Source organism: Aythya fuligula, chromosome 1 (assembly GCF_009819795.1).
Source record: "Aythya fuligula isolate bAytFul2 chromosome 1, bAytFul2.pri, whole genome shotgun sequence".
NCBI lineage: Eukaryota > Metazoa > Chordata > Aves > Anseriformes > Anatidae > Aythya > Aythya fuligula.
The window spans coordinates 103,475,849-103,490,297 of NC_045559.1; the positions used below are offsets into that span (position 1 = coordinate 103,475,849).

Below are 14,449 nucleotides of genomic sequence, written 5' to 3' on the forward strand. Positions count from 1 at the left end.
AGGCAGATACACCATTGTGTAGTTCAAATTGCCTGCCATCTGGATGGTCCTTCAGACAGCCATTCCTCCTCCTCTTCCTCCTACTCCTTTCTCTCACAGAGGGAGCAGAGGTTCGCCAAGTTCCTCATTTGGGTGTCTCAGAAAAGGGCCTGAATTTAGATAGGGTGAAAGTGGGCAAATTTTTCTAAATATGTTAACACCTGGGACTTGACTGTGGTAAAACTGTGTCTACCTCCCCACCCAAACCACCCACAGGTATGCCCAGACTTCTCTCTGAGCAGTGGTCATGGCCTGCAGTTCATTTACTCTTTACCCATTCACCCAACTCTTTTCTGCAAAAATAGCCTGATTTTGATTTAATTTAGCAATGATTTTTCTTTTGTAGTCTATTAGTAGTTTTCAGTAGCCTCTCAACAGGCTGTTTTAATGGTTCTGGCCTTTTTTTTTTTTTCTTACTGTAACGACACTCTGGGGTCACAAAGAAGCACAACCCACTTAAAGCAGCACAGCTGGCTCCCCCGAAATAGCAAGAGTAAGGTTTGTTGAGGTGGAAGGGATGAATGCTCTGTGACCAAACAACTCAGTGGTGTTTGTGCTGACTGACTGCTGACAACAGCAGGACTTTGCTGTGTTGACCCAGGAGTCCTTCTGGCTCTTAGCCTTTGGGAGACCTTCCTTTCCAGTGTAAGGCAGTGCTGTGGTAGGTTCCTGTGTCCCTAGTGCTTGTTGAAGTCTTGCCTTCCAAATGCGTAGGAAGGAAAGCTCGTAGTGAGATCGTGACATGCTTGCTGTCCGTCAAGTGGACAGCTGCTGACAGCAGACTTGAATAGTGTGCATGTGGGATCCATCCCATACGCGTGATCTGTGTGAGGACAGGAACAAGGTGGAGTTGTGCAGGGTTTGTGCTGCACACAGCAGGTGAGAGGAGGACAGGCTCTGAGAAGACAGGAGCAGAAAGAAGAAGCTGCTGTTAGCTGATTTTTCCAGTAGGGATTAAGCTGTGTTTTGCCTCTTTGGTCATTCTTAAAGACCTCCATTCTCTTCCCCGTGGCTGCTAGGACTGCTTCTTGCCCACTTCCTACAGAGCCTGTGTATGTCTGGCAGAGCTTAGCAGGTTTCATTCATCAGCTGTAACCCACTCGTGCCTCACCTCTCAGCTCTTCCTGGGAGAGCAGTAAGCAAAACAGCAACGATGAAGCCTTGGCCATAGTTAATCTGAGGCCAGCTGATTAAATCTTGGGAGGTTTGCTTTCATTTGAAGAAATGCATTCATTTTGGGACTGTTATGGAGTTAGAGTGGCCCTAGTAAGTAGGAATAAGGCCTCTTGAACTGGGGGCGTGAGAATGACAGCTACTTCTTTTCAACCACCTGCTCTTCGTTTCTTTCCAAGAAAAAAACATGAATTTGCAGTACAAAGAGATCTATATTTTTATTTATTTTTTTTTACCCCCTTCTGTTTTTCTGGACAGGTTTTACATGACAGTGGAGTGTTTGAGTACACATGGAAGGAACTTTCAGTTTGGCTGGAACACTTGGATAATACAAAAGAAGACAAGAAGGAAGCAGTGATTCAATTTTTGGAAAGGGTAACAACTGTGCAAATTAGCTGGATAAACAATGCCAGGAATAGCATTAATGGAAACTAATTATTTCGTTGCTGTTGTTGAGAAACCTCTCAGAGATCAGTGAATGAATTCTGAGAAAGGCAGTGCTTGTAATTCTTTACACAGAGCTGACAGCTTTGTCTTGGGTGGGAGGAGGGTGAAGTGATCTGGAGGAAAACTAAATCTAGAAAGATAAGTCGTTATTACAGGATTGTTGATGTAAGAGTAGAGCGTTTGGGGTGGGGGGATAGCTTTTATCTCCTCTTCTTTACACAGTAATACCTGCCAAAATTATCAGACCTCAGAAACTGGTAGTCTTTTACAAGAAAAGTTGATGTTTCCTGTTTACTTTGCAGGATGTTAAATGCCCAGTGCTTCCTTTCCATAAGTTTCCCCTGGGACTCAGTCTGTGGTAGCACTTCGGCTGCAAAATTGCAGTGGACCTTTCATTTTCCACCAGGCACAGGTCCAACGTGCAGTGGTAACCACAGGCAGATTCCCTCAGACGCATATGGGAATTGTCCTCCTAAAACCTCCCTAGCTTCCAAGAGCTTTTAGCCCATAGTCTGTCTTAACAAATCATGGTTTCTGTGGACTTACTAGCCTATGCACTTACATTTCTCTCTCAACCTTTGTTAACAGATCCTGCTGAAACTTGTGACAAACCCCTATCCATATACAGATAAAGCGGCAGACGTTGTCCAGGAGGCCAGCATGCTTCAAGTTAATATGTTTAAGCAAGACTCTGATAACGTCAGCATTCCCATCTCTCACATTGATGGTATGTGGCGATTCCCTCAACAACAGGGTGCTCTGGGACTTTGTGCTAAATCTTCTAGCTGTAGTCAAGCAAACTGAAGACTGATAACCATAGAATTCTTGCTTAAGTATATATTTGTAGGAGCTAGGCTTCTGGCTATATTTAGTATCAAAAGTAGAAGTCTGAACTGCAAAGTTACGTCTTTGCCCAACAAAGTAATTTCTGATGCAGCTATGGTTTTCCAGCAGTATTTTAAATCTCTCTTCAGGGTCCTGCAGCAGCATTTTCTGACTAAAATGAAAGCTATTACATTTCCTCCCCTGGGGCTGCTCATCTCCATTCATCCATGAGGAGAGGGTTGGGGTGCACAAGGAGCTTTCTAACGAACGTGGCTGGAATTTTGCTGCCCGTGCTGTCAGGGACCAGTCACAGTCCTACTGCAGGCATAATCAAAATTCTGCAGATATGGACACTTAGCCAGCTTACCATGTGCTAGCTGCTCTGCTGTAACTGTCCATGCGTAGGCTTCTGCAGTACATAAATTTAAGATAATTGAGGTACTTGAACACTCAGTCCCAGATGGATCGGGTGCCTTAAATTGGCTCTATTACCAGCCACAGAATATGTGGTAACACTATTCCTCATATGTTAAATCTCTTGCTAACTCTTTCATGACCAAGATTTGGTTCTCTGTCTATACCAAGCTGAAAAGCTCTTCAAGGACTGCCCCAGCTCTTCTTTTTATAGGGAAGTAGCTGCTCCCTTTCTACTTGCCCATACATGTTTCCTGTCACCATAATGATCTGGTAGTCCTTACCTCATGCAATCATGGTTTTAGCAGCTGATGCACCTCTTCTCTTCCCTTCTGTCAGCTCAACAGTGGTGTTAAATGGCAAGCCCTGAAATTGAGCACTGTAAGAATGATTTTTGGCCTGTCTTTTATCCCTTTTCTGCTTTGGGTATTCAGAAGCAGCCTCGTTTTCCTGAAGTGTTGGATTATACTTCCATTGGTACCTACTTAGGCTGAATCCTCTGCTTATACTTTTTCTGCACACGATAGATGTCCTTGATATGGTGGATGTCCTAGTTGAGGATAGTGATGGCCTAGATGAAGAAATCGGGTTCACTTTAAACGAAGATACCATTATCCAAACATTTCCGTTCAGTGCCGTTGTCCCTGCTGCATTAGAAGCCAGGAATAAACTGCTGCTTCAGGCTGAAAATGAAACAGGTACAAACTTCTTTGTTTCTCTGTATCATTCATGGGAGTGGGCTCCACAAGACCTTATTATTACCATTGCCAGCAGAAAGAGGTACATTTCCATGGTTTTCTTTGCTAAGGAGAGGCTTATGAGATGGGTCCTTCTCTCCTGACCCTAGATAAGCTCTTCCTTGGTTCCTGGAGTAGGAAAAGAAGTGGAAATGTGGGCACTTTACAAACTACCATTAAAATGTAGGGAACTCTATTGTGGGAGAGCAAACTGTCTAGGTGAGAGCAAGAGAGCTGACCTTTCCCAGGTGAGGTGCAGGGAAGCGGAGGAAGCAAATAACCTCAGGCCAGACAAGAAAGCCCTTTACAGAGGGGACTGAGGAGCAGTGCAGAGTGTCCCTGCATGGATAATCTTGGCATGAGACAGCTGTGCTTCAGTAACACAGGATACGTGGATCCTGACAGGAAGGTGGTTTCAATGGCTGGAGGCAGAAAGGATTTGGTGAAGTCACAGCGGAAGCTGTTGGCTTGAGAGCAGGCTTTGCTAGCCTTCACCTCATTGAGTCCAATGTATATCTGGCTGTTGAATAGCTTCTGAAGTGGAACTTTGACAGGTCTGAAATAAAATCCTCCAAATTTAACTAGTGTGTGTTAACCTAAGTGTATTCCCTCCAGTACAAATCATTTCTGCTCTTATGTAGTGCTGGGCTGGAGTTTATGCAGGCAAGTTTAGCACAATGCAGTAAGGACAGAGTTAGTTTTATGCTTGTCTGGGAGGAAACAGGCCAATCTGAGCATGTATTTTGAAGTAGGGTAATTATTTACTTTGCCAAGGACTACTACTGTATAGAGGATTTTTTTCAGATACCTCAGTGAGGTGGGAATGCTTGTCTGGCTTGTCAAAAACACTTTTTAATCCCATTCAGTACTTTTTAAAATAATGCTTTAAAGCTTGTTGTCTGGGTCTCAAGGAAAGAGGCCTTTGTGTGTGTGTGTGTGTGTTTGTGTTTATGCAGATTACTTCAGAGGTGTCATTTTTTTTTTTTTATTTTGTCTTTCCAGGAGCACACATCGTAGAGTATCTCGTTGCTGTTTTCACTGACCTTCTGCACTCTCAGAGAGATGCCCTTGCCCTCTGCTTGATGTTCCAGCTGTATGATAAAGATCTGCAGTCCCTGAAAGTTTCTAAATATCCTCAGCTCTACCAATTTAACCAGTACTATAATCTCTGGATACCCCAGCAAGTTCAGGAACCTGTGGTATGGAATACCTGCAGTTACTTGAATGCTTGAGCCAGTGTTACAAAAAGCCCACCGTGTATAAAGGTTACATTTTCTTTGGAAAGTGCATTTACCTTCAGCTAATCATGACTTCTTGATCCCATCGGGGGGACACAAATGCACTTAAGGGTATTTCTCTAACAACAGGAGAGGTCTTTGCTGTGGCTGGGAAGTGAAGCCAGAGCACAAGGGTCCTACTCTGGATTGTCAGTCCAGGATACAAAACAGGTAGCTAAAGAAACTTCAGGTAATACTCGTCTTTAATTTTCTCTTGTGTGTGTTGTTTTTTTTTTTTTTTTTCCATTTTAAACAGTTTAAAAAATGCAAAGAGGCGTGCAAAGAACCTTCTCTGGCCCCGGATTCTGTGTTTGCAACTGTGCTAAAGCAGGCCTATGCAAGAAGAAGCAGTACCTTACTGGAAGATGATATCCAGACAAAATTGAGAGACTTGGCTTCCCAGCTCCCATCTGAACAGCTTGTATTAGGAGTAAAGCATGTGTTGCTGTACCTGAAATCCACAGTGGAGGACTTTGGCAATGTAAGAGTGATGTGTTGTGTTGGCACTGTGGGTTTATTTGGTTTATTTTTATACAGCAAGTACAAATTACTTTGCTGTTAAAACTTTAGGATCCAGTTCTGCAGCTTTTTTACATCTTCAGCTCTCACTGAGCCTATAGAGCATCAGACAAACCTGCACCTAATTTGTAAACAAATATCTAACCTTTTAATTGTTGAGGACTCTGATTTCTTTTGCATGGGTTACTTTGCTGATTTGCATATAGTGCAAATAAACTTAGGATTTTATCTTGGTTCTTGGGTCTCCATAAGAAGCCTTTTTGGAGATGAAATTCATTGGCCTGTGTTATATTGGAAGTCACACTATAGATGAAAATCTTTAAGTATTTGTTTGGTACCCTGAGAATTTTGTTAGAATCAAGTTTCTACAATGGGGAATTGCTTCCCCTAGAAAGGTTGTCATCTGGGAAGTTCTTAATTTGTTCTGTTACTTGTTAGATAATTGTCTTTGTCTCCATCTTCCTCTCTTCTCAATTTCTAAGATGTCTGTGTTTTCACAGCTTAGTAAAACTTCTGGTCCCAGCCTTGTTGACTTCTTTTTGGACCTGCTGAGCAGCTTGTTGTGCCGGGGAAATGAGATAGAGCTGGGTAATCGGCAGAAACAAAAAGAGCATCAGAATGCATCAGATCTCTTTATGGATGAGGAATCTCTGATTACAGAGGAGTCTTCAGATGACAAGGTACAGAACCCATTGATATATGGCCCAGAAGCTTACCTGATAGTAAACTTTGGTTTGATTTATTCATCCATAAGTTTTACTGAACTGTTTATTAAAGCAAATCATCTGAGATTTGAATGATATTTTACCACAGATTTTGTTGATACATTGTCACCAATCACCAGAGCATGAAATTGGCTAATGAACAGTGACAGAGAACAGGGAAACTCTTCTGGATCAGGCTTTGTGAGCACTGTGACTTGATAAGTCTTGAGGACTTCTGGGATTTCAGTTAGGATTAAAGTGTGTCTGTTACATGATCTCTGTATAAGGGCTCAAATAGGATTTTGCTGCTTTGTGGGAGCTTACTACAGCTTTTGTCAGGCCTTCAGAAGGGCAGGGAATGAACAGGACATCATATACTATATTTCACAGAGGTGTATTGAATGGAAACAGGTTAATGCAGAGAGTTGCTGGTAAGGTCTGGGAGAAGGTTGTAGGGAAAAGTGAATTTTTCTCTCCTTTCATACGTTCTATGGATTTTTAGAGATTAGGATGGAATTGTATCAAGGAAGAAATGGTTTTCCCTTGGAAATGTGTTTAGATGTGGAAAATGCTCAGTGAAGGCATACCCCCCACATCACAGATGTTAGAAGAATTGTAATACTATGCCTGTATTTCATTAATATTTTTATCTTCTGACCAGTTAATAGGCAATTTCATGTCCAGTTACTGTAATAAACATGTTCTGGAAGATGGGCAGATAATATGATTTTCTTTTTCTGTATCTGTAATCATCCATTCAGTAATGTTGTTATAACCATTTGTTACAGACCCTAGAAGATATGCTCATGCTGATTTTCAAGCATCCTACGCTGGAGAGTTGGTTCCTGGCTTTAGAACAACGTTCTCTTCCTCAGCACAGTTTAAACCCTGTCACTGTGAAACTCCTGTCAGCTCATGTAAATTCTGGTGTGCTCCAGCTGCTGAAGACAGGTGCCCCGATGTTGCAGAGCATGGATCACGTACATGTGTTATTGAAATATTTTGAAGCAATCAGGAAGAGTGTCTTGAAAGAGCTACAGGCTGTGGGGAAAGGAGGAAAACAGGTCTCTCCCAAGAGGTCTTACCAGCTGGAGGCTCTTCAGGAATTGCATGTGTACATGTCTGCAGCTCAGCTGAAGGAGATCACTTTAACCATGCTGCAGCTTCCTGAGATGAGCTTGACTACTCAGAAATCTGAAAAATCCCCTAAAAAAGGAAAGCAGCTGAGTTTGTATGGACAAATTTTGGTGCAGCTCCTCACAGAGAGCTACCAAAGGCAACCCCAACGAGGAGAACTACTACTATCAACAGAGCACTTTAAAGCTTTGGGGATATTGATGTCAGCATCAACCAGTAAAGACCTGGAGAAAGTTTTCCTTCATGCTCTCCAAAGCGAGCCAGTATTTGCACACATGGTCACTGTAGAGGTGCATGTTTACTGCCTTAACCAGGGGTCAGAAACCTGCCTTGCCATTGTGGGCACACTGATAAAGCACTGCAGAACTCACCTGCTGCAGTTCGAGCTGTGGTGTCTAAGCTGTGACACTGAAAAGTACCTGAGGAAGAACATGGAGAGCTTTCTTCCGCTCATTAATACATATTTGCAATGCAGAGACCAGTATGGTTTCACCCGACCCTCCACAGGTAAAGCCACAACTCATCCCTCATCACAACTCATTTTGATTCAGAAGGCCAAATTCTCAGTGTAAGCTCTTCTGGTCTTAAAGTCTTGGATCCTCTGCACAACAAGTAGAGCTCATAGAAGTTAATTACATCTAATTATTCTCTCTTTTTTTTTTTTAAACACTTTCCCAATATAAAAAGTAAAGGACTGTAGTGAAGCTTGGATGTTATACCAAAGCAAAGTGCTATTATGGTCGCTGTTGCCTGGTTTTCTCTTTTGAAACCCTTAATACTTAGCACATGTGAAAAATCTCTCATGCTTTCCCATGTGGTTTGGTGTAGGAAGTATAGGAAACCGCTAGCAAACCGAGTTGATTTATAAGGTACTTGTTAGGTGTCTGTTGACGTGAGATAAAAATTCCTACAAGTCCATAGGCAGAGAGAACTGGTAAGGATTTCATCCTTCCTGATAAGCAAGGACAAGGCTTTTTATTGTGAAGTTGTCCCCCTTTTGAATGTCTGTGTAATTTTCCCATGCTTAATTGCATCAGCTGTGTAGCAAGTGGTTATCTGCTGTATATACTAAATACTTTCTAATGATGATATTACAGAGTGCACTTCTCTGTGGCACTTTAGCAGCTACTGTGGTATAACAGTTAGAAAGTAAGTAATCTGGGGCTTGCTTAGAGAATTGATTTGGAATTTTTGTAATTACAAGTCTGTTGTTGCTTAACACGCTCTGTGAAATCTGTGCCCCCTCCAGTTGTCTCAGCTGTTATACCTGTCCTGAGAAAAGCTCTGTGGAAAGAGCTTTCCAGTGTATTTCAAGACACCGAAACATCAAACGAGGTCACTCTGAAACTGCAAGTTCTTTCCAAGTTGTTGCCATCTGCAGAAAGCAAAGGGCTGCGAAAGCTTATTGACCAGCTTCCTGCTGCTCTGGAGAAAGCAGGAAATAATGAGAGGTAAGCAAATCCAGTTGTCCTGTTCCATGACTAAATTTGTGTCATAAAGCATTGTGGTAGATAAGTATGAATGCAAATCTGTATTTCCACAGTTGGATGGTGGCAGATGCTGTATCTAGAGTGCTTGAAAACTCTGAAGAGATGAATTCCTGGAGGAGAAGCCTGTTAGCAGCCTGCATGAAGGGATTAATTGCCGTATACAACAACAATAAAGAGGAAAGCAAGCAAGAAGTGGAAAGGTCAATGCTGCTGAGGCTAGAAGAATTGCTGGTGAGACTTCTTATGTCCATTGCCAGCATCCAAAATTGTGACTGTGTGGATTTATGTTACAATGCTTTTGTATTTGTGTCTTGGGTTTTATTTTTTGTTTCAGTGATTATGGCTTCTGTGGGCTTTTAATAGCTTGTACAGACTTAATTTTGTCTTGCCAGACCTTTATGAGAATCAGTTTTGTGTTGTTTCTTGATGATAGCTTTCTGCTAACAGTGCTCTTTGAAAATCAGTGTTCGAGGTGTTATGGAGTTAAAAACCAAAGGCTGCTGATGGATGTTTTAAAGAAAAACATAAAGAGCGACAAGAGAGGCGTGCTTCTGACAAGACCCACATGCCATGCCTTCTGAACGGAATGGCAGAAATACAACTGACTGATCATAAAGCACACCTACTCGATCATTCCCTCTGTACTGCTGTATTTTTTTTAATTGGGTGTGGTAAGCAAATCCTTGTAGGACGTAAAAATTGAAGGTCTCTCCAGGCAGCCTTTGACCTCTTTCTGGTGGTTTGTTTTTTTGGTACCTAGAGACCAGCTTGCTCTTTAATTACATACAGCCAGTATGCTTCCTTTCTCCCAGGCCCAACAAAACCAGACTTGCAGTTTCATTTGAACCAGGATTGTTGTGTCCAAGGGTTTTCTTCCCTGTTATCCTTTGATTGTCCCACCTAAGTGTTTGGCTTGCCTGTTTTTAGTGTGTACATGAAACAAATTGCTGGTTCTGTAGAAATTCTACATGCTAAATGTAAATATCTTTTTGTATACTGCATGCACAGCGCTTTGTTGAAGAAGTGGACCCAGATGACTGGTACAACCTTGTGAAGACGGGACTCAAGTAAGTAATTTTGAGAGGCACCGAAGATGCTGTTCTGTTCATTTGGCCTTGTTCTGTTTATATTGGAAACACCCTGTCTCCCTTGAATTCCCCAGATTTGTGTTTTGTGCTCTGGTGTGTGTAACTGATGTGGCTAACTAGATAGCTGGACTGGCTTCTTTTCAACTGGCATGAAGAAGCTTTACTCCTATATAACTCCTTTTTATTTGAGGTATTTCTCAAATTCAATTCATATGAAAACAGAATCTGATCTTTCACTTTAAATGTGAACCATTTAAATATAAGGAGTCAAAGGATGTGGGTAGTTCAGGGTAATCTTAACTTCTGTGTAGGTAGAAGTGTTAATATGAAGGGTTGCTGTCTGAAGGGTTAGTCTGAAAAATTCTCATTCCTTGTTAAGCTCATTGCAGCTACAAGTGTGACTGTGTCCTTATCCTGTTTCCTTTCGATAAATCAGATACTAGTAAGAATTCATTCAAAATGGCTAAGGGGAAGATGTGCATATTTTCATATTTTTTAATTTTTGTGTGGCTTTATTAAGTTTGCTTTCTTTGTAAAGTTCTGAGTTCTTAAACATTTTTTTTCAAGCAGCTTTCCTTTTGGTTGGGGTATGACTGTTCTGTGATCTTTGCTTCTAAAGGTACCGCTACAGAGATGAAGCGTTTTTGAAAGTCTTGAACATTGCTATTCAGTTATTATACAAGGAAGAATCCTCACTTAGTCAGAGATTAGTCAAGCTCTCCAAACTTCACATGATGGTCACGCAGCACTCTCTATTTTTGTCAGCCATGCTAAGGTCAAGAGAAGAAGATGGCACGAACATCCAGACAAGAGGTATCTTTTTTTTTCTTCTTCCTTCCCTTTAACTATATTTAGTAATCTTGTCTTTCTCACATTATATTCTACCCATCCAGTAACCTATCCACCTACATATATTTGCAGAGCTATTAAACAATTGCAGAATATTAGCGTTTAGTTTTAAATCCTACCTCTATTTTGTAGGTGCCAGTTTTAAACACGTACAACTCTTACATTTTATAAAACTGCTGCTAAGGTGTTTTTTTTAATCCTGTTGAAATCTCAAATTGATTTTTTTGGTTTCTGTGAAACTGTTAGTGTAAGATCACTGAAGCGCTTACAGGTTCCGTTAGAAACGTGTGATGGAAGACCTTTAAATAGGTTAACACGAAGTTTTAAGTTCATTCTACAAGTTACATCTAAAATGTTAATTTAATCCATGTATATTTGATGTTCCTCATGAAAGTTTGCACTTTCCTTCCATGAGCAATGTAAATTGGGTCCTAGTCCCTGCATAGGATTGGCTTTATTTCTTTGTCTCTGCCAACCGAAGTACTGCCTGACCTTGGGCCAGGCATTTAACCTACACACACCTCAGTTTTTCCCACTGTACAGCACTTTGTGATTCAGTGATTGAAGGATCTGTATAAGGGTAGGCAATTCTCAGGGCAACATCTTGATAAATTTTGTGTATATCAGTGAGCAACAGGTAGACAACTTCAAAGTTTTAAATCACCTGAAAAGAGCAAAAAGCTCTTAAGAAGTGACAAATTTAGTTGAAATTAAAAGTAATTAATAGATTTTGCTGCATCCTGTATGCATTTCACCATCTGAATGTATTTATGTAGAGCAAGGAGATGGATTATTTGAGGCTAACTTCAGTAATTAAGAAACTTGGTGTCAAGAGCATGTTCATTTAGGCCCTTGTCTTTATGATCTATTTTGTTTTTTTATATTCCTGTAGATATAGCATTTAGGAAATAGCATTAGGAAATAGCATTTGTTTGTTTGTCTTGGGAATACTGTTTTTAACTTCTTCAACACATTTTTTTTTGCCTTGGATTGAATGCCTTCTGATCATCCTCTGGTGTAGTCATGGAAATGTGGTGTTTTGCTGTTTATAGAGCTAGATCTTTATTTGAAATGCATAATTATGTGTGCACATACATTTAGAGAGCATATATGTGTGTGTGCATTTCTGTGCAAACCATCTAACTGGGGGAGCAGCAAACCTAAGCCTGTGTGTGTTTATTTCAGAGGCCTTGGTGGATATACTGCTGACAGTTGTGAAACTGAGCCCTTCTGTCTGTGAGAGCAGTCACCTTGCTGTGTTGTTGGGTGCCTACGGGGCTTCGCTGAGTACAGTAGGTATGTCAGCCCGGGAAAGGTATTTCCTACCAGATCTGTTTTTCATCTTCATAGGTGACTGACTTTGGATTTTGTTGTTTTTTAGATCAGAAGATACTGCTACTGCTTCAGTTGTATGAGAAGAATAATCAAAGTCTCATAAAGTCCGGGTGAGTTGACCGCCTTCCTTTGTTTGACTAATTATCTGCAAATAATCAGCCTCAGAATTGTCATTTTTCCAGGGTCTTATTTTTAACTGAGATAAACAGTGAGCAAGGTCAGACCTGGAGGTGAACGTTGCTTTTGGAAACATTTTTCCTATGGACTGATAAAATATAATATCTATGTTGCCCAGACTTTTGGACTAAGGGATCAGTGTGTGGGTGTCTGCAGGGTCAGTGATGGGATTTCAATTTCAGTAGTGCCCCTGTCACCATAGTAAGAGCCTGCTGTGGAGATTTCATCACAAGCAAAGGTGAAAACAGAAATTGTTAATGTAGAACTCCTTCCCTGTTCTCTTGGGATACGGGACTTGCTACTCAGCACAACCATTGCCCTTTTTGATGCTCTTGCCCTTGCATGCACAGCATTCTGTTACGGTGCTTTGCTGGAGAGGGGAGGAATATGCCAGTGGAGGAGTGATGTGTAAGCTCTTGCATAAACGTGTAGTTAGATTTGGGCTACTAGCATGGTATGAATGCCTTGTCTGATACTACTCTGGACTGGAGCTCTCATTCTTGTGCAGTCTTGGAATACAGCAATGTGCTTCTTAATAGAGAATCATGTCTTGTATAAAAAATCCTATTCAGGCCCTTTGTACAATCAGTCCACAGGGAAGTCAGCTGCGGTTAGTTCTTACAGATGTTGATATTTTTTCAAATGCACTTTTCTGTCTTTGAGGTATGGGCAGAAATATTAACAGCTGTGCAAGAGTACAAGCTCTGGCAGTTGGAGCAGGACTGGACTCTGAATTATGAACCTAATTTCCTTCCTTAGCTTTGGCCAAGAGTATAGATGATCCTTGCAGCCAGTGATGGGGGATAGTACATGAAGGTTCTCGTTAGCAGGGAATTGAAGTGGCTTCCAGAAGTAAGGACTTCGGCAACAGCTGCGTGCTGCATAAATCTTCACTGAAAGTGTTTGCAAATGGGAGGGTGTTAAGATAGGAGGAGACTATTTTCAGAGGTAATTAGGGCCCAAAACTTTTCTAGCCTTTTTAAAGGAGGAACAATTTTGTACTGTACCCTGAAGTGAACTGGTAGCCAGACACTTGGCTAGACCTGATCCCAGCACTGAAGTGTTTGAATATAGAGCGCATTCAGGAAAAGTAAATACCCAGGAGTCCAGCTTGTGCTACAGATGGGAGCCTTCAGATTCTGGGTGATAAGAAGCCTAACAGCCATCCCTCTGGTTGCCTTGCTGACAGAGAAGCATGGTGTTGGCAGTACCCATGTAGTAAACAACAATATCGATAGCACTTTAATCACAATAGCAAAATGAGTGGGATATAAGGGGCAATTCAGAGGAGGAGAGTAAGTTTTGTTTTATTGAAGCACTGTGATGCTGTTTTGAAATATAAGTCGCATTTGAGACAACTTTTTCTGACCAGATCTTTTTCACTGTATTTTCATGCAGCTGCTATCATATTTAAGCTATAAATGCAGTTAAGTTAAAAAGCTTTTTTTGTGAGAACGTAAGTTCTGACTTGGATTAACAGGTTAGGAAATAGTTAATGAGACACCCTCAGACTGAATTTGAAAAGCTTTGAGATGGATGAAAAAGGTGTTGCCAGGGAAACTAGTTCTGGTTTCAAGTTCTCACATGTTAATGAGTACAAGTGAAGGGAAATTTTAAATACTAATTTATAGCCTCTGTAATTGCTTTTTGCTCAGTGCTATCAGCCTGTTGACTAATGCCTTTACTTTTAACAATGTTTAAGAAACCTGCTGTGGGGTCCAGCTGCTGTGGAGCATCATAAGACTTGCAAGAGTCTAGGGAAGTCACTATGGCAGCAGCCAACTATGGAGGAGATTTTGTGTCTGCTGGATCGAGAAAAGATGATGAAGACAGTTCTGTCTTTCCCTCAGCATCGCCATCTTCTGCCATCAGAGGTGCTGTGGTTCAAACTGCTGAATTACCTTCTTTTGCTGTAGAAAAAGAACCTTTAAGTTAGTCCTTTCTTTTTTGCATTCATATAATATCTTGCAATTTGTTTGCATCAGGAGTGGCGTTAAAATTAATAAGAGGGCTGGCATTAGAGCACTTTGCTGAATGTTTTTTCTGAAATGAAACATTATATTGCAACTCATTTGAAAAATAAATAAATGTGCCACATCTTGTCTGTAGGTGTGATTGTGGAGCATTGCAAATATTGCCATGTATAAATGAAATCAAAATTTGACTTCTTAACAGTTGTTCAATTTCACTGTGCCAGGTTTTGCTGACAGTGGGCTTTTTAGTCTTTCAGATAGTTTG

General features: G+C 41.1%; 1 protein-coding gene across 2 annotated transcripts in view; it reads left to right on the forward strand.

The window, feature by feature from the left end:
• The window catches only part of URB1 (URB1 ribosome biogenesis homolog), a 45,339-nt gene that overhangs the window by 18,639 nt on the left and 12,251 nt on the right, over window positions 1-14,449 (forward strand). For both annotated transcript variants that reach the window (XM_032197396.1, XM_032197405.1), the window contains 14 exons: window positions 1,471-1,587; window positions 2,248-2,386; window positions 3,426-3,596; window positions 4,638-4,834; window positions 5,169-5,393; window positions 5,932-6,111; window positions 6,924-7,779; window positions 8,522-8,723; window positions 8,816-8,993; window positions 9,771-9,829; window positions 10,470-10,663; window positions 11,885-11,995; window positions 12,081-12,144; window positions 13,914-14,085. In XM_032197396.1, the coding sequence (XP_032053287.1) occupies window positions 1,471-1,587; window positions 2,248-2,386; window positions 3,426-3,596; window positions 4,638-4,834; window positions 5,169-5,393; window positions 5,932-6,111; window positions 6,924-7,779; window positions 8,522-8,723; window positions 8,816-8,993; window positions 9,771-9,829; window positions 10,470-10,663; window positions 11,885-11,995; window positions 12,081-12,144; window positions 13,914-14,085 (2,865 nt within the window). The remainder of the gene's footprint in view (window positions 1-1,470; window positions 1,588-2,247; window positions 2,387-3,425; window positions 3,597-4,637; window positions 4,835-5,168; window positions 5,394-5,931; window positions 6,112-6,923; window positions 7,780-8,521; window positions 8,724-8,815; window positions 8,994-9,770; window positions 9,830-10,469; window positions 10,664-11,884; window positions 11,996-12,080; window positions 12,145-13,913; window positions 14,086-14,449) is intronic.